The sequence below is a fragment of the Pelecanus crispus genome, chromosome 1, assembly GCF_030463565.1.
Source record: "Pelecanus crispus isolate bPelCri1 chromosome 1, bPelCri1.pri, whole genome shotgun sequence".
Lineage (NCBI taxonomy): Eukaryota > Metazoa > Chordata > Aves > Pelecaniformes > Pelecanidae > Pelecanus > Pelecanus crispus.
In genome coordinates this window covers 142,969,295-142,994,463 of record NC_134643.1, presented here as the reverse complement: position 1 = coordinate 142,994,463, position 25,169 = coordinate 142,969,295, and the positions used below count along the sequence as shown (strand labels likewise).

Sequence of the window (25,169 nt, the reverse complement as noted above, 5' to 3'; positions counted from 1 at the left end):
AAATCAGAAGGTAGAAATACGCTTCTTACAACTGGCAATAGAATAACCGGCATAACTCTACAGAATGTGGGTACAGAAGCTTAAATGAGACTTCTAAAACACAGATTTTTTTTTTTTTCCTGCTATTTTACCTATAGCAAAACTGTAATGGTCAAACATAATGTCCCCTGAATCGCTGATGCTCTAGTGGATCTTATTTTTTCCACACCAGAGAATAAATTGTAAACCATGTTGTACAAGGATATGAATCTGACTGAAAATGTTAGAACTTTTCCAACATCAGTTCCTTATGTTTATGGAGATTTTGATAGAATAGTGAGTAGGTTACTTATCCATCACTGGAGAAGACCTGTTATTTTCTCTTGCCAGATGTTTTAATTAATTTTAGATAATAGTAGAGTGAGCTTTGCCTTTTTTGGTTCCAGTTGTTTTAAGCCAATTGTAAGAATGTGTGACTCCTGTTTCAAAACAAAACTTAGAGAGTAATTTTATTTCCAGATGTGACAGATGTTTTCTCTCCTGCCCCCAAATGTGAATTGCAGAGTTTTTGAAGTTAAACTGCTTGTCAGAACTGAGTAAAACTTCTCTAATTGATCTTTCCGAGTTCTTGATTTCTGGAATAATAACAATTTGATTTGCATATTTTGTTAAATAAAAATGCTATATGATTAAATGATGAAAATTGGTTCCATTTATAGACTGGATTTTATGCGATCTGAAAATATAAAGGTTGGTTGTCTGAGTAACTAAAGATGTGAAAGAGTGTTTTTATTTTGAGGCGTACGTGCTTCCTACATATGCTGACCTCTAACTCTACTAAAAACTGGTCTAGTAAATGTCCAGAAGGCGTTTTCCTACTTTCACTTTGTAGGTTGTGACATGACCAAGAGCGCAAAATTTCTGGAGATGTCAGCAAAGATATTATATGTGTGTGTATATGTACATTGCCGAGTTTGTGGTGTTTAACGTACCAAAGCTGAAGGAGGCGGTGACCACCGTGACGTCGGTGTGGTTTGGTGGGAAGGTGTCGGCCGGCGGGCGCTGCTGGGGAGATGGCGGAGCAGGGGGGCAGGAGGCTCGGGGAGCCCACGCACATCCCCAGAGTTAGGGCGCGGGGCGGCGTGAAGGCGTTTATCACCTCAGGCTGGTGGCCGAGCTCTGAAAATAGGGGATGTCCTTCTGGGCTGGAGTCCGCGTTGCCCTGGAGCTCCTGGTCGTACAGTGCTTTCATGCAAGGGTCCATCAGAGACTGCAGGCTTACAGCAGCTCTTCTGGCAAAGCGCGATTGAAGCGGCTGCTTGGAAATACCGAGGGCCTGACTCCCGTTTCAGCCAAAGTGTGTTAGGCTGCTCTGACATCGGTTTATGTGCCGTGTAAATGAAAATCCAGGCCTCTGGTCCCCCTGGGGCAGCAGGCTCAGACCTAAGTCAGCAGGTTTGGCTCAGCTTTTCATTCCTTGGTGGAAATGCTCTTTACGTTTACCTTTATAGCAGACATTTAAAACCAAAGTTCAGTATGCTTTGTGTGGACACTAAAATGAGGCCACAATATATTTGGTAAAGAGTCAAGGGTTTAACTGATATAATTGTGCAGAGGTTTCCCTTTTTTTTTTTCATGTGCTCTGCCATGCAGTTTAAAATCTGCCCTGTGTTTTAAAGGCCACTATGGTTCAGTGATGTTATGTGAAAATTGAAGTGCTTTGGGCCAGGAAGTGTGATCTAACTATAAAACGTTATTATAGAATATCCTGCTTAATTGACACATAGTAAATTGGGGACTTCTTCACCGGAACATTTCCTACAAAATTGATTTCTCCTGATGGTTGAGACTGCAGCTTAATGGGGGCATTATTGGCCTAAATTTAGCTACTGCTATGTAGTTGGATCATGTCATGGATGATGTTTAAACAAGTGTGTATTTCAGCATTCTGTTATTTTCTGTTCTGTTTTGGTTTTGTGGTTTTTTTTTTTAAAAAAAAAAAAGCCTTGCTGAATATACTGTGGCTACTGAACGGCACTCCTTCCTCTTAACCCTGAACCCCAGGGCAGCCCGAGGCTGAAGGTGACTACGCTTACAAGCTAAACCCATTCACGTTCACTGCCAATGGCTCAAATCCATCCTTGTTCTCAAGCTTAAGAAGATAAGTAAGAAATGAACATATTTCAGAATATTAGGGCTCATTTTCTTCAAGTTTGGCCTATTCTGTGAATCCGACCAGTATATGTACAAAAGAGAGATTACAGTTTGTATTTTTTATTACAGTAGGCTGAAAATATGTGTAGTATCAGTGACCAAGATTTTATTTAAATTATACTTGGTTGTCTGAAAGGCTGAATTTCTAAAGTCTTTGTTTCAGCACCGTATTTAATGTTAGAAATGCACAAGTGTTGTTTTTCATCAAAAAAAATCAATATTCCAAAATTCTTGTTCTACGTTTTCAGTTCTGAAAGTTTGAAGGCCTTTAATTATGTTTTTCATGAGATTGGGCTTTGCGGAGTTTGTCAGCTTTTAGATTTCAGAAGAGGGTGATATGTTTGTGGCTTAACCAAAAAGCAAACCAGCTGTAGAATTGTTCTGAACTCCGAAGCGAGGATCGTCATAGTTTGGAATTAACTGAAAACTGTAAGTCTGATGGAGGTTAATGATAAATGTAGAAGTTAATGATAAATTCTCCCAGATACACAGGAAGGGCAGCTCTTCTAGACTGCTGGAGCTGTTGCAGGTGTCGGTAACAGTGGCTGTGGTTCTGTTCTGTATGTATGCTCCTGTCAGATCTGATGGGGCTGATTGTGACAATAACCCTCTCTTTTTTGGTGTCCTCTGTGGAGGTTAAAGGGAGAAGTGAGTTCTCAAGACCTTGCAGAATTGCACATTATTCTTATAAATGTCTCGAAGGTGTCCATTGGTGTTCAAAGGTGAAGCTTGTAGAACTTAATCGTCTATCAGTAGACTTAATTTTTAGAAAGTTCTGACATTGAGCATACTTATGCCACTTAATTGTCTCACATTCATTGTTAAGAGTTTATTACATGTATAAATACTGCATTTTTCATAAGATTGTGCCAATTATAATGGGATGATAACTAAACTTGAGTTTTATGTGTTCTTTTTAAAATGTAAAAACGCTGTATTAAAATCTTCATATTTCTGCCTCATCAAAATTAAATGCCTATTTAGAAACCTTGCAGAGCTCTACTCTGTATTATTTACAATAGGAAAAAAAGAAAATCGTGAAGCGGTATGTGCTGCATGTATTGCAGAAGAAATTTCATTCCTTAATTCAGTCATCTGTTACATTTTTCTCAAAATGGTAAATTTGTCTTAAAAATCAAAAAAATATTTGTGATAGGTGAGTAATAATAGAAGAGCAACACGCAGCATTAAAAGGGAAAATGTCTCCAAATACCTTTCTTCTCTGGTTTTATCATTTTGCTCTTCTGATGAGATGCTGGTCTGTGACTGTCACTGTGTAGACAAGTTATGCAGCTCACTGCCTATTCATTTCTCATTTTGTTTCAGAAGTAGTAAAGGTTTGGTTTTCTCTGTTGGAAAAGAGCACAATCCCAGTGTCTTAAACTTCACAGGAACTCTACCTGAAATTCTGATTCCTGTTAGAAACTGCTAAAGAAAACAAAAAGTTTGGCTATGTTGGCAGATTACATAATAAGTATTTCTATTAAAAGGTATCAATAATCTTGTCTGTATTTGGTATATTAGTAATATTACTAAAGTTGGGTTAGACATGGCTGATTATTAACTTTGTTGTGGTTTAACCCGGCAGGCAACTAAACACCACACAGCCCTTCGCTCACGCTCCTCCTCCCCAGTGGGATGGGGGAGAGAATCGGAAAAAAAAAAGTAAAATTTGGGTTGAGATAAAGACAGTTTAATAGGACAGAAAAGGAAGGGAAAATAATAATAATAGTAGTAATATACAAAGCAAGTGATGCACAATGCAATTGCTCACCACCCGCCAACTGATACCCACCCAGTCCCTGAGCAGCGATTGCTGCCCCCCAGCCAACCCCCCCCAGTTTCTATACTGAGCATGAAGCCATATGGTATGGAATAGCCCTTTGGCCAGTTTGGATCAACTCTTCTGGCTGTGCCCCCTCCCAGTTTCTTGTGCACCTGGCAGAGCATGGGAAGCTGAAAAGTCCTTGACTAGCATAAGCAGTACTCAGCAACAACTGAAACATCAGTGTGTTATCAGCATTCTTCTCCTACTAAATCCAAACCACAGCACTGTGCCAGCTACTAGGAAGAAAATTAACTCTATCCCAGCCAAAACCAGGACAAACTGGCTCAATAAATTCCTGTGGTTTGCATATAGGATTTTGTGGTCAGTATTTGTTATTCTGTTGTACTAACTCAGCCACTGCCTGGGACAAAGCATCCCAGCTTCACCTGGATATACACCCTTCTCCTTTTCAAGTCCCTAACATAGCATTTTCTTTCACTTTCTTACGCTTTGAAATTGGAGTGTTTCACTAAAACCCATGACCTTCATTCCACTGTGTCTGAACTCCTGTTCTGGCGCATTTAGTTTGCCTGCCTTATTAAGAGCTCGCACTATCTGTTTACAGTGAATTGGGACTTCTTGAGATGAACACAGAGATTTGATGTGCTGATCAGCCTTGCTGTAACTTCCATTATAATTTCCTTTTTATTTATTTATTTTTTCTTTTGGCCAATACTGTAAATGACACTTGTGCTTGACCTTTTTCTTTACCTGTAGGTGGGGTGTTTCTATCTGAATAGGCTTCCCTAGAGCAACTGTCAACTCAGTTTAACCCCAAGGGGTCTGTTTTGAAATGTCAAATATTGCCTTTTAGATCCTTTGCCTCCTGAAGAAGCTTGCTGGCAGTTATGAATGCAAGGAGGTAATGTTTCTTGTACATCATTACAATGCATACTGTCTTTAATAATATTTACATAAATACTGTCAAACATAATGGATTTGTAGTAGGGCATTTTTTTTTCATATATAGGTAAATAGAAATTACCCACAGGCTTTAGCAAAAGCTTTTTGGATGTAATGGAGCTGAAATATGGTCACCAGCACCCCTAATTTTAAGGTCTATAAAATTCTGTGTGGTTACTAGAAGTGCTCTCACTTAGAAAGGTTATCAACTTACTCTGAAATGAAAAAGTAGGCCCAGAAAAATCATTCAGCCATGTTGTGCGGAAGTATAGCGAATAACCTATCAGGAAAAAAAAAGATCAAACGTACCTGATCTTTTTTCCTTCTTTCTATATCCCAAGTTTAATTTTCACATGACAGCTCTATCTGGCAGACTCACGTCCCATCAGTGCAATCTGTCATTCTAGATTATTTCAATTAAGTTCTCTTTCTCATTTTGCATTTGCTGAGGAGTCATAATGGTACACTCCCAAATCAGCAGTCAAGAAGGGTAATGCTCTCTATTTGTATGTGGTTAAAAGAAAGGGGAAAGAAAGAGATGGCTTCTCTTTTCCCCTCTCTCCTGCAGGCCTTCTCTGGAGTTGTTCCGGAATTAGAAGATTTGCTTTGAAGACTGACTGTGAAGACTTACAGAACGTGAAGCCTTCATTTGGGGGCTTTTATGAGTTATTATGAAAATCTTTTAAAGTCATTCTACGTATCTTGTTGCTTGTAGATAGCTTTCACTTTACATGAACTCACTTCTGTCTGGTAGCCGGAGAAGAAAAAGCTTTTTCTTCCACTTTTTGTTTCACTGCTGTCATGGTTTAGCCCCAGCCAACAGCTAAGCACCACGCAGCCGCTTGCTCACTCCCCCTGCCCCGGTGGGATGGGGGAGAGAATCGGAGGAGTAAGAGTGAGAAACACTCCTGGGTTGAGATAAGAACAGTTTAATAATTGAAATAAAGTAAAATAGTAATGATAATAATAACAGTAATAATAATAACTAATAATAATATACAAAGGAAGTGATGCACAATGCAATTGCTCACTACCTGCTGACCAATGCCTAGCCAGTTCCCGAGCAGCGATCACTACCCCCCAGCCAACCCCCCCCAGTTTCTATACTGAGCATGACATCATATGGTATGGAATAGCCCTTTGGTCAGTTTGGGTCAGCTGTCTTGGCTGTGCCCCCTCCCCAGCTTCTTGTGTCCTTGACTAGCATAAGCAGTACTTAGCAACAACTAAAACATCAGTGTGTTGTCAGCATTATTCTCATACTGAATCCAAACCACAGCACTGTGCCAGCTACTAGGAAGAAAATTAACTCTTATCCCAGCCGAAACCAGCACAACTGCAGAAGTTGGACTTCTTTATAAAAGCACAGCAACTTTCTAAGCTTCCCTGTGCTTGAGTCTCCAGGGAAGATAATTGGGAAACCAGAGACAGGTTGTTGTACTGACGTACAGATTGCTTTTCCATGTGCCCCTGAACCCAGAGAAATGCACGTTACTAACTGGGTTCCTGTGCTGCCCTTTGCTGAGGTCAACTCTCAAACCTGCTTCCTAGTGCAGAGAGCTGTACCCACCAGAATGATATAGTAGCTTATATCCCTGAACTTTTAACTATGTGATTGTGGATAAACTAGGCAACTGCAGTATTGAGTACCCACTTTGTATCTGCTAACCCATATGTTGCTGTTTTCACCTGATTCCTGCTTTCAGCTGATGTTTAGTTTTCACCTGAGAAAGGCCGCATTTTGCTGAAGAGGTGATAGATGAAATGCTGGTTTGATGTGGTACCACCAGAAGGGCTGACTTTGGTTCAGGAGCCCTCCAATGTAAACTGAGAAAAGGAAGGAAATCAGTAAATACTTCACAACCTGTTTTGTGACCTGCTCATCCATTCACTTGCTGAAGGAATGAGGAAGATTAGGTTCAAAGGAGAAACAAATGTGTTTTACTTCTCTTTGTAAATAAAATATGCTCATAACTGTGCCGGGCTACCAGGAGTTAGGCAGATAGAGAGATGCTGAAACAGGGGCTTTGGTATTTGAGCTATTTGTTCATGCCAAGCCCAGCTGTACCAGGGGGTTACAATGGGCACGTTAAATCTGGATTCTATTTTCTTACCATGTTATCAGGGTACCCACACTTAGCGTTTACAGAGAATGACATGTGCATGTCAAAGCAAGCCTCCAGCATTGCACCAGACCAGATTTTTTCAGTCAGGAGCTTTCCTAATCTAATCGGCACCTTAGAAGCTATTTCCATGGTGCTTCTCCTCCCCCTTTCTCTTTTCTAACATTTCAATTGGACAAATCGTTCATGTTGAGTTGGAGGTGGCAGCTCCTTTGCCTTGCTGGATGGGAAACGCTGTTGGCCCTCAGCATAGGTCCATGCTGCTTGCTGCAGAGCTCAGCTAGGCAGGAGCTGACAGATCACTGTTCATGGGGTTAGCATGAAACCTCTCAAAAGCAGGATGAATAGGAATTGTTTCATTCTGTTTTCCAGGGGACGCTTTCGGCCCAAATGAATTTATTGTGTATTTGCAGTGCAGTAAATCTTTTTTTCCCTTGCTGTGTCTTTAGTTGCAACAGGGTTTATTGATGCATGTATAGAAGATAATGAAAAGCTACGTTTCAGCTCATCTTTAAAGGCCTCAACGTAGTTTGCTATCCTAAATGGAGTTGCTCAGATCACATAACGAAAAATGCCTTTTGTGGGAAAAAAACAAAAGGTGTACTTCAGATCCAACCTCAGTAAGTGTGAGAAATTCCTGCTTTGGAGGAGAGCCAGAAATTCTGATTTCTAACAAAAACAACTCATATGATTGCCTTCTTGAAGGACCTGGGCCAGGCAGGTGGCCAAACACCCTGCCTCCCGTAGCTGGACCACCAGCCCATGCTGCCCATGTGAGAGCCAACTTGCTGAAAGGCTCCTTCCAGGAAGGAAATGCCAGTTTCCTGGTGGGGTCCTAAATCTCTGTTCCAGGAAAAGACAAGGCCCAGTTGGTGGTACATTTGGAACCCTTGGTGTAACCAGCTGATGTTAGTCCCAGCCTTTTCTGCTGCCTTGCTCGCTCTGATGGTGAGGTTTCCCTGTGCCCAGGCAGTCCCAGCACAGGGCTTGCCCTGGAATTGCTTGTGGGAGGCAGCTGGCTCTTCAGCCACAGCCTAGTACATATGAATAATTTGTGAGCTTCCTTTGGCTATGAAAACCTGCTCAAGCCAACAGAGTGGGCCACTGAATCTCCTTCCGCTTACAGGCTTCCAAACCGGGAGCATCTCTGCTGAAGCCAGTGTCACCCAGGTAGGAAAAGGTTGCCAGGAAAAAACACTGGATGCAGAAATGCCATTCAGTACAGTGTGTAGCAGCATAATTACACATTAAGGGGGGGAGGGGGCTGTCAGTGTGCATTATATGCCATATGTACAGGTGCAGTTCAGACATACTCATTGTCCACGTACCAGTGTTGGCTGTGCATTTCAGGTGGTAAGGGAGGCAGAGGCTGGCATCATGCTTGGCTTACAGGGGAGGCAATTCCAGTGTTCAGGTGGCCAGTGTTGCTGGGAGCTCTCATTTTCTTCCTTTGGGAAAGATTCTCCTTTGAGATTTTTTCCTAACATAGTCAAGTGTTGAAAACCATTTTTTTTTCATTCCTGTCCCTTTTTTTGTTCTGTAACTCGTGATATTCATAACTCCTCTCTGCAGGGTCCCTTCATATCTTTCCTTCCCATCCTCTGTGGCCCTTTCTTTGCCATGGCTAATTTTCACAGAGATGTTTCTTTGCAATTTCTGCTATTTGGCTGGTCCCTGAAAAGCCCCATCTCAATACAGCAGGCAGGAAACTCAATGTTCATCATGAACAGAGCTCCAGAAATGCTGTGGCTGTCCTGAGAGAAGGAAAATAAAAGGGAACCTCTCTGGAAATCTGTACTCAAAACAAAAAACTCAAAACAAACAACTGCTCATCTGCAAGTTGGGGCTTGAGGTTTATTTCCATGTCTTTGTGGGATTCAAGTATAGAAGTTTGTTTTCTTCCCAATATATAGCATTCGTATACAGTATACGCAGATTGCAGAAGCATTGACATGTAATATTCTCAATATGAGGGTGCTAATTGTCATTGTAAAATATACTTTTGATGTATTTCTCCCAGTGCCTGCCTGAGCTGAGCATAAATCTTTTTATCCCTCTGAATTTGTATTCATGTCAGTTTTATTCACTGCGATTTTGCTTCACTTTCTCTTGCTTTAGATTGCACATCATGCCCGACAGTGGAGGAAGAGTGGATTTTGAAATTTTTTACGTGTTAGATTTCCCTGTGTCCAATTTTATCAAAAAGCTGTCACCAACTTCTCCTGAAACCAGCAAACCTTTTTCTTTCTAATTACATTTTTACCATATGTTCATCCAGATGGCATATGCCAAACATTTTCTAGGGTGCTATAAAATGACCTGACTTTAGAGGATTTAACTGCTGAAGAAGCTTATGAAAAAAATAGAATTGACACCGGGGCAGAAAAATAGGCCTAGAAAGAAAGAAAGAAAGAAAGAAAAAAAAATCTGATAAATCTTCCCGGTTATATTCTGTGCCTGTGATATTGAATTCTCAACATACACACCTGCACGAGAACAGTGAAAATGTAGGGAATGTTTTACTGAAGTGTTAAAAGTTGACTCGTTTTTGAACAGCTGAAAATAAAACTTTTGTCTGTTGACTATATCTAAAAAGAACTCTGGAGCTGTGAGCGACTCTCTGGTTTGCTGCAAAATGGAGCAAAAAAGATTTTGTCAAGCCACCAGGTTCTCTGTAAAAGCAGCAATTTTACTTAGCAATGGAATAACCATTTGGACACTTTTTTTCTGAAATGTCATTTCCAAGTAGAAGACAGATACAGTTGATGCATGATTTTGACACTTGTGTCCTAGTTCTTAATAATTCTTGTGGGATTTCTTGGAGAAAATAAATTAACTTGAGATATACTGAGAGGTGCCAGGAACTTGAGGAGAGAAGGAAGGAAGAAGATTTTCATATTTAGCTACTAGTTAAGATAAATAAATGAAGGTCAGTTTTTCATCTTCTGGAGAGTTTGTTCACACCTATGACAGTTTCCTTTTAACTGTCATCATTGTTTTGATAGTCTTTCCAGATTATCAAGGGGAAAACTATGAAATACCTTCATGTTGTTATCAGTTTCCATAATATTGTCTTGAGTCTCAAGCCATTTTACTTACAGCTAATTCCTGAAGAACAGGTGATTGAGTGAGAATCAAATCTACTTTCTTTTGCTGCTGCAGTATCTTCTACGACTTTCAGTTGGAAAGGAAATTTTGAATGCAAAACATGAGGCTCTTTAATAGAGTATGAACTAAGATGTAGTTTTGGGGCAGGATGGGCAGAGTCTCGTGGTCTCAGAGATTCAGATGGCCAATTGTAAATGAAGGTTTGTTTGGTGTCCTTAACTTGCATAGATCTTTTTGAAAATCATAACTGCAATCAACAAAGCAGATCCTCCACCTCCTCTGAGTTAGAGATAGGATTTTAACAGCGCTCAACAATTTGAAGTGGTTTTGTTATTTCTGAATTAAACCTTTGTCAAAGTCCTTATCTCCATCCTCCTCGCCCACTTCCACTTATCAGCCCATGAGTGGTTTAACATTTCCACAGACTCTTCTCCATCACTGACCAGGATTACACCTGCTGTGCTTCAAGTGAAAACAGAGTCTATTTTGCAGTTAAATCAATCTGTATATCAGAGCCATTGTAACTATTTAAAAGCTAAAGATTAAAACCCTCAAAATTGAGAATTGGTGTTAACCTTTGAAGTAATTGAAACAAGCTGTAATACGGAAATACAACATGAAATGCAAAAATGCAGCCTGTATCCACACTGTCATGATATGATGCAACAGCCATTTGATTACGGTTAAGTTGTTTTAGTGTTTGTGGTTGTGCAGCTATATTAAATTCACCTTGAGGTATCGCCTTTTCTGCTCTTTTTTGGGATGTCATTGCAGAATGGAGCTGAAGTTTTTCGGGTGCCTTTGTTACGTATTTTCAAAATAATGTTTATCATAACCAGGGTCGCTGAATTCATGCCATAGTTTTCAGTTTCTTAGAAGAGTTAGACCCCTAAGCATTTTCCTGTGGAAATGCAAATTCCTGCATAACAAATTTCAGCCTGCTGAGGACAGGCTTTTCTTAACTGCCATAGACAAACGTCTGAGAATTAGCCCACTAATCCCTAAGTGTCAGGGAATGACAGGTCAAAATCCAAAGGCTGAAAAAGCGTTGTGCTCAGATACTTTGCTTTTAATTACTAATATGCATTATTAAATCAAGCTCTCAATTAATCTTTGTTTAGATGTTCCTTGGGTTATTCAGCATGTAATTTGAATGAGGACAATACCAAAAAGGTTTCCATAGAAAGTGTTACCAAGTTAATCATTATGAAGCTAATGATGTGAAGATGCAAAGTACCTCCGACTTTCCCAAGCATGCATTCAGGCATGTATTTGTTACGTTAGGCTCCCCATAATGTCCTGGGCAGCTGAATTGTGTTTGCAGGTGCTGGCTGCCTTGTTGCAGCTGGTCAGTGTCCCGCAACGTACTCTTCTTTCCTAATTTTCTTCCTCCTTCACTCACCATAGGCCCCTTTGGGGATGAGCGTGCACACCAATTTTATGCCACCCTGCAATGCCTCCGTTCTGCTCTGTGTGTCGGTGCATGCACACTCAGGTGCCTTCTCTCTTATTTCCCCTGTTACCCTCTCTTTTGAGTAGAGTAGTTGCCACAAAAAGCTTTTAAGCATAAGTACTTGGAATTACACTTCTGCTATGATTTTCCGTAGCTGGTAGTTTATCTCTCGGAAGAGGCTGGTATATAAAATCTCTGTTCAAGAAATTCTCTAAGAATTACTCTCCTTAATAATGGCAGCTGTCTCCCACTGCTCACAATAAGAGCACATCAGAGAAGATAGCCTTTTGTAAAGCAGAGACTCATCTCGGTCATTGAAAACGGTAGGAAATAAGTATCCCTCTTTGAAAAGGCGACCTAAGGGCAGCTTGTGTTTGTGTACGTGGAAAGAACAGTTCCTACTTAAAATCCTAGCCTTTTTCCTTTTCTTCCATTTTTCCTTCAGAAAAATAAATCCTTAGGTATAAGTTAGGCACAGTACCATCTAAACACATGTTTTATTGTGTTTGGAGCAAAGGGGAAGTTTGCAGTTTTGGAGTTATTCTTATAAGATGTTTCACTGTTTAAGTGATGCTCTGTGTAAGGTTCCCCAAGGTGGCTGTTTTGAGTCCAAGTTTATTAGATTCTGGTTTAGAACTCTTAGCATAGTTATTCTTCAGGAGTCAATATTTTCCATAGCTGAGGTGGAGATCAAATGCCTCCAAGTAATGCAAATTTCAAATTAGTCTTGCACTATGGTACTATGACTGGCATCTCAATAATGGGCTAGCCACAGGAGGAAGCAGGTTTGTTAACGTACCATCACACAAAGCTTTAAGTATTCATCTAATCTCTTCTGGGATCATATTCATATATCTTGCTGCTCTCTTGAAATACACTTCCAACGTACTGAATGATACGAGAATATCTGATGCAGCAGGCTGTGGAAGTGTGAGATGCAGAGCCTTTTTAGTAGATGTATTTGAAGGTGGATAACCTTAAAAACCCATAAAACCTGCTGCGCCACTCAGAATCGTGATGGACTGTTCCTCGCTGATCCTCTTGCTTAGGCTTTTAATAACTGCTGCTGTGCTGCTGCAGATTCTCAGTACGAGCCGATGCAATGGCTGGAGCGAGGCATCCACTAGCAGAGCTGCTCTTTTGAGCAAGTCTCTGTGTGTGCTCTTGCAATTTGTTATCTGAAGAGCAGCTGTTGGTGGGGGTTTTGCGGGGTTGTTTTGGGGTTTTTTTCTTCATGATTTAGTTTTCAAACCAGACTACACAAGTGCTTGAAGAGAGAGGATGTACGGTGCCAGGGAAGTAGCTCTCAAAGGCTCAAGCGATATTTTCAAGTTGCTCGTAAATACGGCATTTCCTCTTTGGAAACAGCATCAGCTCATAGTACCCCGGTTACAGAAACGGAAACAGCTGTTAGGAAGAAATTATTAAATAGAACATTTTAACTTTGTGGGAAGTTTGGTAAGGCAGTCACCTAAAAGAGGTGACAAATGTAGAGTTTCATATTCTTTACCAAAGCAAAGTTCACGAGACGAAATAGTGTTTGAAACAGCAGTGACGCCTCAGAAAGTGTCCCATTTGAAAGACAAGATGTTTGAATATCTAGAAGGCCAAATCATAAATAGGAGTTGATGGGGAGGAGGGTGGCTGGGAGGTCATCAAGATAGATTTCATAAAGAGTCTGCATAAAACTCTGGATTTTCTAACAGTTCGTTTGAATAAACATAATAGAAAATTACCTAATTGACAAAATCTAGAGTGACAGGAGGAGGAGGAGAATGAAGTATCAGATGTGATGTTCTACCCAGTGAAAGAAAATGTATTTTCTATGCTGACTTCACCTTATGCAGATACTAGGAGAGCAGAGAGATATTCTCGCTCTCTCCTATTTTTGTAACGAAGTAGCTTCTGCTACCTCTGATCGTATGCATAAAAAGGCAACATGTTGCTCTTAGGCAGGCTGAATCTAGTGTTAGGGATAGAGCGTTTCTTTGAAGAAAAGCCCTAGGAAAATCCAGTCACAGGAATAAACTCTCACTGAGAGTTTACTGCGATTTTGCTGCTCCTCTGTGTATCAGTAACAGAAGCATACCATGGAGAGAACCGAAATTGATGTCATGCCCAAGGTGTATGTGTTGGGGAAAGATCAGAGAAGTTTTTGCGTGTCATTGATGCTGAAAACAGGTCTCTGAATGATGCCTTTCTCCTTATGGACTGCCTGTCTGGAGTTCTTCAGGAAATTGTATTTGAAGGTGAAAAAGGGACAGGAGGTGAAAGCAATGATTCTGGTCACATGGGACATCCCCTAACTCTCACGTTATAACATGTTATATGTAAGATTATCAAGGATATGGGAAAATTACTTGATTTTCATATTGTTAATTATTTACGAGGAGGCCAACTTTCAAACTGATGATACTGCCTACTGCTGTAGGGATATCTGCCTCTGTAATGTCCTTTGCGGCGTTCTTAGGTTGGGTACCTGGCCATTACCTTTGTCAGCACAGGAGCCTGCGCCCTCCCTGCAGACGGGGTTGGGACTTGGCTCCCTTTGTCTACTGCGTTTAGCCACTGAGAGCTGGAGGTGGTTCAGCACCTGCAGGTTTACAGTCTCTTGAAGATAAAAAAAAAAGAGTTCACTCTTGGCCAGGCAGCTTTAAAGAAATACCATCTGAGCTCTGTCAAGACTGCAGTAACCTGATGCCACGAGCTGTAGTCTGTCCTCATGCTAAGCTGACCAGGTATTGCTTGTTGTCTTGCAGTGGTGACTAGGTTTTCTGAAGCATATGCGTTCAATTTATGGCATTTGGAAGGGTATGACACTGGAGTGGTCTGTTTGTCTGTGTAATCGGCACTGGGAATTGGCAGCTGTGATTCAGCAGGGAGCTCTAGGCATGGGGTAGGAAACACGAAGTAGGTTCCAGTTCAGTCTGCATACAGCATCAGTCACATTTCAGTGTTTATTAATGTTAATTTAGAAGGCTTTGTGCTTTTAAACCATGTCCTCTTTCATGGATATGTTGTGTTGGATAGCTTTCATCTTTTTTATTTTCTGCTTGAAAAATCAAGATCTTTCCCTCCAGCCATGAGAATTTTTTCTTCTAGGTATAATAAGTAAGCTTTGTCATAACACTGTAGCTGAAAGTAAAGTATTTTAGTAATTGCCGATAAATCTATTTTCTTAATATCTTTTTTTTTTTCCCTGGAACAGTTTGGAGTGACTTCGGAGAGTTTACCTGAGTAGTAAATATAGAGCTGTTACCTGTGCTTTAGGTAGCCTGTTTGAGAAGACTCAGCTTGGAAACTCACTTAACATTTTAGAAAACCAAATTTAAATGTGTCCTCTCTTCTTGCAAAAGGCTGGCAGACTTTAATTGTTATGTTTTACATTATGAGTAGTTCACTATTATTTTTCCCTTCCAAAAAATGAAGGATGAAAAATTCAAGCACAGACGACAAAGGCTTTATTGTTAGGTTATTTTTCTTTCATATATGGGGTATGATTAAATGTATGCTGTCAAAGACAGACCTTTTTATAGGTTGATACTATGGATTATTATTTGAGACCTGCCAGCAGCATTATTACTTTATGTGTAAGAAAATCTAATAGAAAATTATTAAGTTGATGTTTTCGTTCCTATAGTGAGAACATTTCAGGTATTCATCTCATATCGTTGCAGAAATTGCTTGGCTCAAGTAGATACCACAAAATCATGTTTTAATGATTTTTTTCCTTTTTCCATCTTTTTTTTTTTTTTCACAGTCACATGACACAATCAGCCACATTTGAAGACCCTCGAATAGAGAGCTGCCAAGTAACCCCTCCAGCCCCTCGGAAAGTGGAAATGAGGAGGGATCCTGTGCTAGGATTTGGGTTTGTGGCTGGTAGTGAAAAGCCAGTTGTTGTACGCTCAGTAACACCAGGTACGTTTTCCCCACCTGACCCCAAAAGCAAACTTGGACTTAGTCTACTGAGATGAAATACAGTTACAAATTTGAGTACTGTTAAATTTTTCAGGCAGACAAAGTAAACACAAATGCTAGGTAGGATTTTAAGCCTTGTATTACTGAGTAGTTTCCCTCCCTGCACTCATTTTTGAATGTTATGTAAATGTCTTAACAGAAAGCCAGGTTTAGGTTATTGCTCTGAGCCGTTACTGTTGTTTGCCTGAAAAAAGTTGGCCCACTTCATTCAAGAAAAGAAGGTCTTCTCCCTGTTATGTTTATATTGGTTTGATGTCACCTTCATTGCCATTGAATCAGTGTTTCGAGAGGTATGTTGAGTTGTGAGATTAAAACTTGCATTTTTTTCATTCTTTCTGTCATCAACTTCCCAAGGAGAAACTAGGTTTCTAACTACAGTATTTGGTTTTGAGAAAGGGGGCGTTCTTGCTGGCTTTTTTTTTTTTTTTTTAAATGAATACTCCTGTGTAATGTGGCAAAAAGCCAGGTCAAAATAGATCCCTAAACGTCTTACCTGGAGTGAAAATTAGTGAGGTTTGTGGTATTTTTGAACTTATAGGTGACCAGACCTGGGACTGCTCAGTTTCCCAGGTAGCAGGCTCCTGCTCTCTATGCTTAAAAGTTCAGTTGTTACGTAAAATTGCCTTGGAGCCAAGGGCAGGGATTTGACTTTGTTCTTGTTCGATATGTTCTCCAGAACCCCTGCAGAGAGCAGAGGAGAGGCAATATCGACTTTGTGAAGTTCTGATGTCATTTACCCATGTGTGTGCATTGATTACATTTGTATTGCTTTCAGATGGAATGAGAGGTGTAACTATTTGGACTAGATCCAGACAATTCTTTTCTCCCAAGTTAGCTTTATTAATGTAGCTTTATGTTAAAGTTCACTATGGAAATGGTGTTTATTATATTCTGTTCCAAGTGAACAGGACAGGTGAGCTCAGGACAACATTCTCCTACATGGATTTGTATCCATTTATGCTGGATATATAAGTGAAGTAAAATTTTGAAACCACAGAGGAAAAGAACAGCATTAGCTCAGTTGTTAAATGAATTGGTTTTGATACTGAAACATTTTCTTTTAAGACTGTATCTTCATATCGGTAATATCATTGCAGGTTTCGTGTGTCATCATTGCAGAGTTTAAAGACAGAAGACTAGAGAGGATACACCTTTTCACTTGCAGTTGCAATGTCACACCTCCTTCTGGGCATGTAATCGTGCTGAGAAGCAAAGTATTATGTGCGTTTTATAAAGCATAAACTCAATATGTATTTCAGCAGTGTCGGGATCCAAAGTACATAGACATGTACATGTCTGATTGTCTACTCAAACTAATGCTAAATATCTGTGTCTAACTGAAAGTGACAATGCTTTTGGACGTACATAAAACTTGTGTTCACTGAGTGGTAGAAATCCAGAGGAAAAGAGACTCAGAGACTAGAGGTATAGAAACTTACTGTCTTCAGATTGAAGGAAACAGGTTTGTTTTGCCCAGAACAGAAAAGTCAGAGGAGAGACCTGTGAATGACTTTCAAATATCTAAGTGATGTTTCATAGGAAAGAGGAATAAGATATTCTCCAGTGTTATTTTGCCTGGCACAGGAAACAATGTGTCGCAACAAGGAAGAGCTGGTGTAGACACCAGGGAAAAAGACTTTGTGATCTTAACAGCAGTTAAACAGGATCATTTATTTACAGGAAAAGGAGTCATCCTCAGGGTGGTCTTACAAGAGTATCAGACAAACATTGATCAGGGATGAGTAAGGTATGGTTGATTGCACCTTAAAGGGTGAATTAGGCCACTGCTTATGGGCCCTTTTGGCCCTGCAGAAAATCAAGCCCTTATTTTTAGGTGGCTAGATGTGGGTTTGGAACTTAACTTGAGGAACTTCAGTAGAAGGTGCTAAGCCACTCACTTTCAACATGTTCCTGGTGAGGAAGTACTGGTAATGTCAGAAACAGTGTTAAACATGCCATTAGTTGAAGAAAAAACCCACTCATAGTATGTGAACAACAGAGTGTGTTTGTGCATTTACAATGGTCTGCTAACCTGTGCTTTTTTTTTTTTTTTTTCATTTGTCTCTAGGCGGCCCCTCTGAAGGAAAGCTTATACCAGGGGATCAGATCATAATGATTAATGATGAGCCAGTCAGCACTGCTCCAAGGGAGAGAGTCATCGACCTTGTCAGGTAGTTGATGTCCTGTCACTTAAACTATGAACCTAGTGGCTTATTGCCTGTGCAGCCATTTGATAATACAGCAAGTCTTGCCTGCTCATGGCTGAGAAAAGAGAAAATAATGTTACTTTAGTCATAATGAAAAATGGTAAAGTATTTTAGTATTGAAATGAAGTGTCCTCTTAAATGTCCTCTGGGTAGCTGAAAAAATATAATAAGATATTGGAACAGCTCCAAAATACTTGGGTATCAAAAGAGGAATGGTATTCTCCTGGTATTTATTTTTGGTATGGGTTGTTGAAAAGATCATTCCTGGAGCAAGGCAGCTCCAGTCACTGTTGCTCTGATGCTTTCTTTTACATGAAGAAAGTTGAGTCAGGTCTGTCGTATGTGAAGAGGAAAGAAAATGTTGGTGGGGTGATTTTTGTGAGCGGATGGGTGCATGTAAATGGGAATATGTAGGGAAGCTCAAAGAGCGTTTGGTGGATTGCAGGTAGGTGACTTTGTGTGAAAAGAGCAGGCAGGGCTGTGTAGATAGGAGGCAGAAAACGACAAAAAAGTGACTGTGGAGAGAGCAGGAAAGGAGAAATGTCAATATTTGTAATGGGATATAGAAGGAAAGAAAGGACAGGTACTGACAAATGCTCAGGATGTAGAAAAAGATGTGATGTGACTCACATAATAAGCTTTTGTGTTTTGAGTAACAAGAAATGTTAGTGCATTGCTTGCAAAAATGACTAGTCATTAAAAAATTAAACATAAAAATGATTATTTTAAATTCTGGTAGCCTGGTTGCTGGACACCAGTTTTGTTTCTGTATTTTCCTTCTCATTGGTGTAAACTCTGAAGTTGTGGGTCTAGTTGATTCCTGGAATGTACTCAGGTGTGCAGGTACCTCTCCTCAGAACTGGTAGCTGTCAGTGTTACCCATGTAATTCTGAAAAGTCATGTTTGCTTCCAGAAATTTGGGCAGGAGGTGCCGTGGTAGTTGTACTCCCCTTGAAGATCACAATTTGAGCAAATGGGTGCTCATTTGCTGGGGATTCAGCTGTGAAGGAAACTTCCAAAGGAGGTGCAGAAATGGTATAAAGATGCCAGTAACACTGATGCCTTTATCTGTGTTAGGCGGGTTTGGACAAAATACAATACATTTTCAGATTTTTTTTAAAAAAAGGTGCTAATCTGCAAGTCAGCTAACAGAAACACAGCGCATTAAGAGGGGACTTTGACACTCTTGCTTTGTGACAAAGAGACCCCATGAACTGCAGGAACTGTCCTGTTCCTAATAAATTTCTGTCCTATGTTCTGTATTGACCATCAGCATAAGCCTCACAAATGGGTCCTAAACTCATTTTTGATGTCTTTGTTTCTTCATGAAGTGATCATACTGCCGTCTTCATTCTTTCCCTGATTCTTTGATATGTAAGTAATGAGAATTAGGATCTCTGTCTCATTTCTCTGCTGCCAGCAATATGTAGTAAGAACAACAAGGAAAATGGACTGATTAGGCCTGAGAGAAACTGAGTGGTGTGGCTAATTCTCTGTCTGCCTTCAAATGAGAAACTGGATAAGAATGGCACCCTACCCAATTATAGGTAGTGACTTAAATTAAGTGTTGTTGCATTCCAGAGGAAGTTTTTGGTGACACTTTTCTTACACTGTAGTTCTACCTCTGCTCTCAAAATCTGTCTGCTGTTGGGATTTTGACAGAGACTCATTCTTTGATGAGACTCAGAGTGAAATGTATTCAGGTTGTATATTACAGCATTTGAAATGAAGAGCTTTCTTTTCATGCCAGTGGGGACACCTGGAATGATTAAACACTGTCACTGTACAGTCCTGACACCACAGCAGAAGCAGTTCTCTATACCAATGAAATAATGAATCCCTTCTGTATAATAGAAGATTTTCATATGGGTTAGATACATCTGCAACTTTGAAAAGTCTTGCTTTCCATTTTCAATGTGCGTGGAAGCGATTTTGAAATCTTGTTTTCCAGCTGGTAGCAGTGTATCTGTGGTCAGCGATGAGTATGTTTTAAATGCCTAGGTTAGGCAATGGGCATAATCACAAAATCATAGAAGAATTGAGGTGGGATTTCTGGAGGTCATCCAGTCTAACCTCTTGCTCAAAGTGAGCTAGTGTCAAAGTTAGATGTGGCTGCCTAGCACTTGTTGAATCAAGTTTTTAATATCGCCAAAGATGGAGATTTCACAGCCACACTGGGCAGATATTTCAGTTCTTAACCAGTGGCCTTTCAACGATGATAGAGAGCAGCTTTTGCAAAACATGACCCAATTCCCTTGGTAGCCTTAGATGCATCCCATCTAGGCCTGTGGACTTGTGAGTGTCCCTCTTGCCTAAGCAATCCCTAATTCAGCCTTTGTCTACCTCTCTTCCCTAAATTCTGGCACTAAGCTCAGGGACCAGGGTGGCGGACTGTGCAACTAAAGACCAAAGCCAAGAAAGCATCGAGTACCTCAGCCCTTTCAGTGTCCTTCATTAGGTTGCCCACCCCATTTAGCAGTGAGTTCATATTTCCCTTGGCTTTCACTGCTGATGTAGGTGTAGAGGCCCTTCTTGTTGCCCTTCACACCCTGTACCACTTTCAGTGCCGGCTGAGCTTTGCAAACTCCATCCCTGCCTGGCCAGGTACGGCTTCTCTGTTTCTCCTGGGTAACCTCTCTCCATTTCCATCTCTGGTTGCCTTCCATTTTGCACTGGGTCTCAGTCAGGCGTTCCCTGTGGAGCCACACTGGTGTCCTGCCATGCCTGCTTGCTTTCTTGCGGATTAGAATAGACCATTCTGGCACTTGGAGAAGGCTCTCCATAAAGGTCACCCAACGCTACTGGGCTCTGGCATTTCAGACCTGCATCCTGCAGGACCCTGCCCACCAGTGCCCTGAAAAAGCTGAAGTCCGCTCTTCAGCTTGGATTCCTCTTCCTCCTTTCCCTCAGGATCTTACACTGTACCATCTCGTGGTCACTGCAGCACATCAATAAAAATTGATATTCCAACACTGTATTTTTTCTGTGATTGCATGGTCTCTTGCTGATTAGGTATAACAAGGTATATTTTATATTCATGGTGTGAAATTCTGTGGCTATTTTTATGCAGTTTTCCCTTAAAGCTTTTCGTAAAGTCAAGAAACAATTTGTCTTTATAATTGCAGAGTGTATGGAAAAAACTAATCTACTCTCAAAATACAACCATAAAGATCATAGTATGCCACCAAACAGAAGAAAACCCAAACTGCATAAGAAGAAAAAGGCAGATTTCATAACCAGATGAGCATCATGCTTTAACAAGCTTAGCAAGACTCAGAACTTCCAAACAAAAGTATACACAAATGTTAGATGTTAAGTCAACCTTGAGTGTTAAATGGAGTTTTTAGTGTAATGCAATATTTAATTGTTTTCCAAGAAAACATTGTTGGGATATTTACTTATGAAAAGAGTTATGCTATTGAAGGAAAAGAAAATGGAAAACAGAATTTCTGCTACTGTCTATCTTAAATCCAAAGAATAAAGAAAGATTCAGAATGTCCACCAAGAAGGGTATCTGAAAAATGTCAATTAAATCTTTTTTCATTAGGAAAAAGCATGTCCCTAAGCAATAAATTTGCTTTATTTCTAAATTTTCCACAAAGTAAGTCAAGGCAGTTATTTTCAGATCGTTTGTTTTTCTTCAGCCCTTTTCCTGTCAGCTCCAAATTCATTGTGTACTTTTTACTCCTACAGGGTTAGAAAAAAGACTTAAGTCTTTTAAGAAAGTCCCTTTTGTGTAACGGTTTTACTTTACTTTACTTTACTTACATTACTGAAAATGCAAGAAGATAAAGGGAGCACATAATACAGAAATTTTCACATTGTCTCTTCATTGCATCTTAATGTTTTAATTATGTGTGTGCTTTCTAAACATTCATTACTGAAAATAAGCTTCCTTAAGTAGAAAACTCTATTAAAGCCACCTCTGCTGACTCCAGGGGGTACTGAGCAGGAACCTGGTGAAAGACTTTATTTTGTTTTTTAAGAATTGAGGGATATTGTTGTATCCTAGGAGGTCTCAGTTCTGGAGATTATCAGGGATATTCATTATAAATATCCCCTGTAGGTCATTCTCATCCATCTAATTCTTTTGGCTCTGCTATACTGGCAACATTTAATTAGTGTTCAAGTTGTCCTTTGAAAGCCAAGGTTGCAGAAATATGAATACAGTATGGTTTGCAGTCAAAATATATAAGGGCTCATTATTTCTGGTAATGTTCAATGGCTTTTGCACCATATTATGTTCTCCTGAGCTATTTTCAAGCACAAACCCAGAAGTCATGTTTATGGTTTCCCTTACAAAGAGAGGTCACCTTTATGAGCGTCACTTATGGCTGCAGTCTAGATGTGTTCCATTCAAGACAGAAAGTTATTGAAGTTGGAAAAAGAGGAAGAAACAAGCTCAGTTTTCTAAATGTATGGTTACAGTCCAGGCAAGGAGGAAGCGAACAGAATACTGAAGAAACAAGACGTATTTGAAGTGCAGTCAGTTCAAAATTGTAGCAGGAGCTACTTATCTCGGTTTTCTTTTACTGCTGATACAGATTTTGTGACTTAAAGCTTTTCACACATACTTAACAATAAGTACTTTGAGATAACATTAAAGTCATTGCACAATGTAGCAATTTTTTGCATATTTGAAGGTGAGCAACAATGCAAAACTAACATATTAGAAGGTGTATTAATGTACTGTATCAATTAATTAGTTGTTCAGAGGTGCATGTATTTCATTATCATTGGTTAATGTTAAATTTGTATCTTTTCAAAAGTCGGTTTAACCAACCAAACCTTCCTTTAAAACACTTAAAGAAATATATCTAACAAATAATTTGCCTTATAATATGTTTATAGGTAATTTCTATAACGTGAATGACTGACTTGATTGTCTTAGATTGAACTGAGCATGCATTAGTCTACAAGGATCCCAACCTGTGTAAAATGTCTTACTATTTAGCAAGACATTTTACTGAAATTTTAAGTGAGACAGAGATGTACTGCTTACCCCATAAAGCAAACCCTGAGTAGGGCATGGTAGTGATATTTGTTCATACTTCAATTAAACTATTAAATTAACTATTAAAATAGTTATCCAGGCAGCCTGTAAGGAGAGATAGGCACCTGAAGAGGGTGATCCATCCAAGATACTTGTTTTGGAACAAACTGCCTTGTTGCAGAAACCTTTATTTATGCATTGACTAAAGAAGGAGCACAGAAAACTATCTTAAGAGTAGAAACCTGACTTCTAGGTTGCTAAATTAGGCTAGATTAGTCCATTCCTTGAAACTGTAACAGCAGTAAATTAGTATTTGACATCCTGTGGAATTCCACTAAAAGACTTTAATTGCAAAGCAAGAACTGAAAAGGGTGAAATTCATTAAGGGCTTTTCTTTCTTGTTGGCTCTATTTTCTATTTAAGAGAAATGACTCAAAAACCTTTCTGAAATAACTCTTGCTTTGGCAAGTTAATGTCACGGCAAGTTTTCATCAAGAGGGTCTGGAGGATTCTTTCAATTCTGCAGTACAATTTCTGTTTTAATTTTGTATTACCATAAGACTGGAGAGAAGGAACCCTCCAGGATTTCATGCTGTGTGTTGCATTTTAAGTGCTAACATTAATTTAATCAATACTGACCCTTCTCTCCATCGTCATGGAGTGGATGAGGATTCTGTCACTGCCATTTGACTCCGTGTGCGTCAGGGGACCAGTTTGCCTTCTCTGCATCATCATAGCGAAACACAAGTGCAAAATGGAGCTCAGTGGCAGTGCCTGTCATCATAGTCTTCTCACAGCAGCTGAAAATAAGCCTTTTCAAAAGTAATTTCTGTCTCTAGGCTTAGACTGTTTCATATATTGGATCAAGCAATTTTGGTGGACTTTAATATTAAAAACATTCTTTCTTCATCAATATCACAGAGAAAAAATCAAGCATATTAAGCTATTAGCTATGGTACTGTTTAGTGATGAAGAATCTTGAAACCTGCTTTTCCTGAAAAACCAGTGATGCGAACCTTTTAATCTGAAGGTACTCCATTATATTCCCAGTTTGGTATATAAATCCAGAGGCTATACCCATTTTGTTTCAGGCCTTGATTTATGAATTGCTGGTGTTTTGGTTTTTAGATACATAATGCTGAACAGAGGGACAAAATGTTGGACCAAGTTATCTGTAGGAGTTTTACAAGTGACATCAATGGAGATAAGCTTTCTGCCAGGGCATTTAATTAGCTTCTTCTAATCAGCTGGCCCAAACATAGAGCTGGGAGTCAGGATATGAGAACTCAGTTCCTGTCTGACTTGAGGTGTGTTGTTAGATGTGTATCTTATACCTTTTGAGGTGTTTCTGCAACATAATACAGAGATAACGTAAGTGCTTTAAATCTAACAAGTGCTGCAATCTTAACTGTGAGCGCACAGATTTAGTATTGTCTACCTTTTTTCTTGGCTGCTGTGGTGAGGTGCTTCTGGTACTTGAGCTAATCTATTGAGACCTAATTCAAATCTCTTTTAGATTTTAATTATTAATCTGTAATATGGTTTCAGAAACGCTTGCTCACCTTTTCAAAAGCCTGTAAGAGTTAAGCCGAGTTGAAAGCGGTAAGGAGATATTAGTTGTTATTGTTAAAATCAATACCAACTATGGAAATTGTTCTCTTTTAAAGCCATTGTATCTGTGAAAGCATGCAGTGTCATATCCTTGCTCTGTTCTTAGCAAAAAGTTGGCTGACATGGTTTAGACAGGTTTGGGCTCTGTAATTCAAATGTTTGGAATGCTGAGAACTTAATTTATGAGTTTCTTTTCATGTTCACCACGGTGGATGCCCCCTGGAGTTAGCAAGTCTAATTCCAAGGCTTGATGTGTCATCCGGTTGAAGAGTTGTGTCATCATCTTACTCTGCTCTCCTCTAGAAAGAGGAGTCAGCTGTGATGAATCTCAGGTCAGCTGTTCTGTAGCAAGTTGCTTTATGGTAGCTGAATGCAAGGGTATGGACAGAGATGTGGAACAGCTGTGCCCAAAACACAAGCAACTGTACAAAATGCCTCCTTCAGATGTGAACCAGCAAATGTTGCTCTCTTTAGCTTGTTCTGACAAGCAGGCTTACTGCTTCTCTTACAACTAAACAAAAGCATTGGCTTGTCTGCATGGAGGCTTTACTTTGAAGCCAGATGCACTGATGTGAATGTTTCAAAGTAATTGTTTCCATGTAAAGTCATACAAATGAACACCCAGCTTTGAGTTTATTATGAATTAACCCTTCCACCTGATGGCTTTCCTCTATATTGCATGCTCTGCAATAGATGTTTTGTGCTGTTGCTGCAAGCCTCATGCATCGAAGGATTACTTCCTATTGGAATATGTAGCAGGAGGTACCTA

General features: G+C 39.8%; 1 protein-coding gene across 1 annotated transcript in view; it reads left to right on the top strand.

The window, feature by feature from the left end:
• The window catches only part of FRMPD4 (FERM and PDZ domain containing 4), a 113,174-nt gene that overhangs the window by 28,401 nt on the left and 59,604 nt on the right, over nucleotides 1-25,169 (top strand). Inside the window, 2 exon segments of the mRNA XM_075719884.1 lie at nucleotides 15,369-15,529; nucleotides 17,658-17,760. Coding sequence (XP_075575999.1) covers nucleotides 15,369-15,529; nucleotides 17,658-17,760 — 264 coding nt within the window.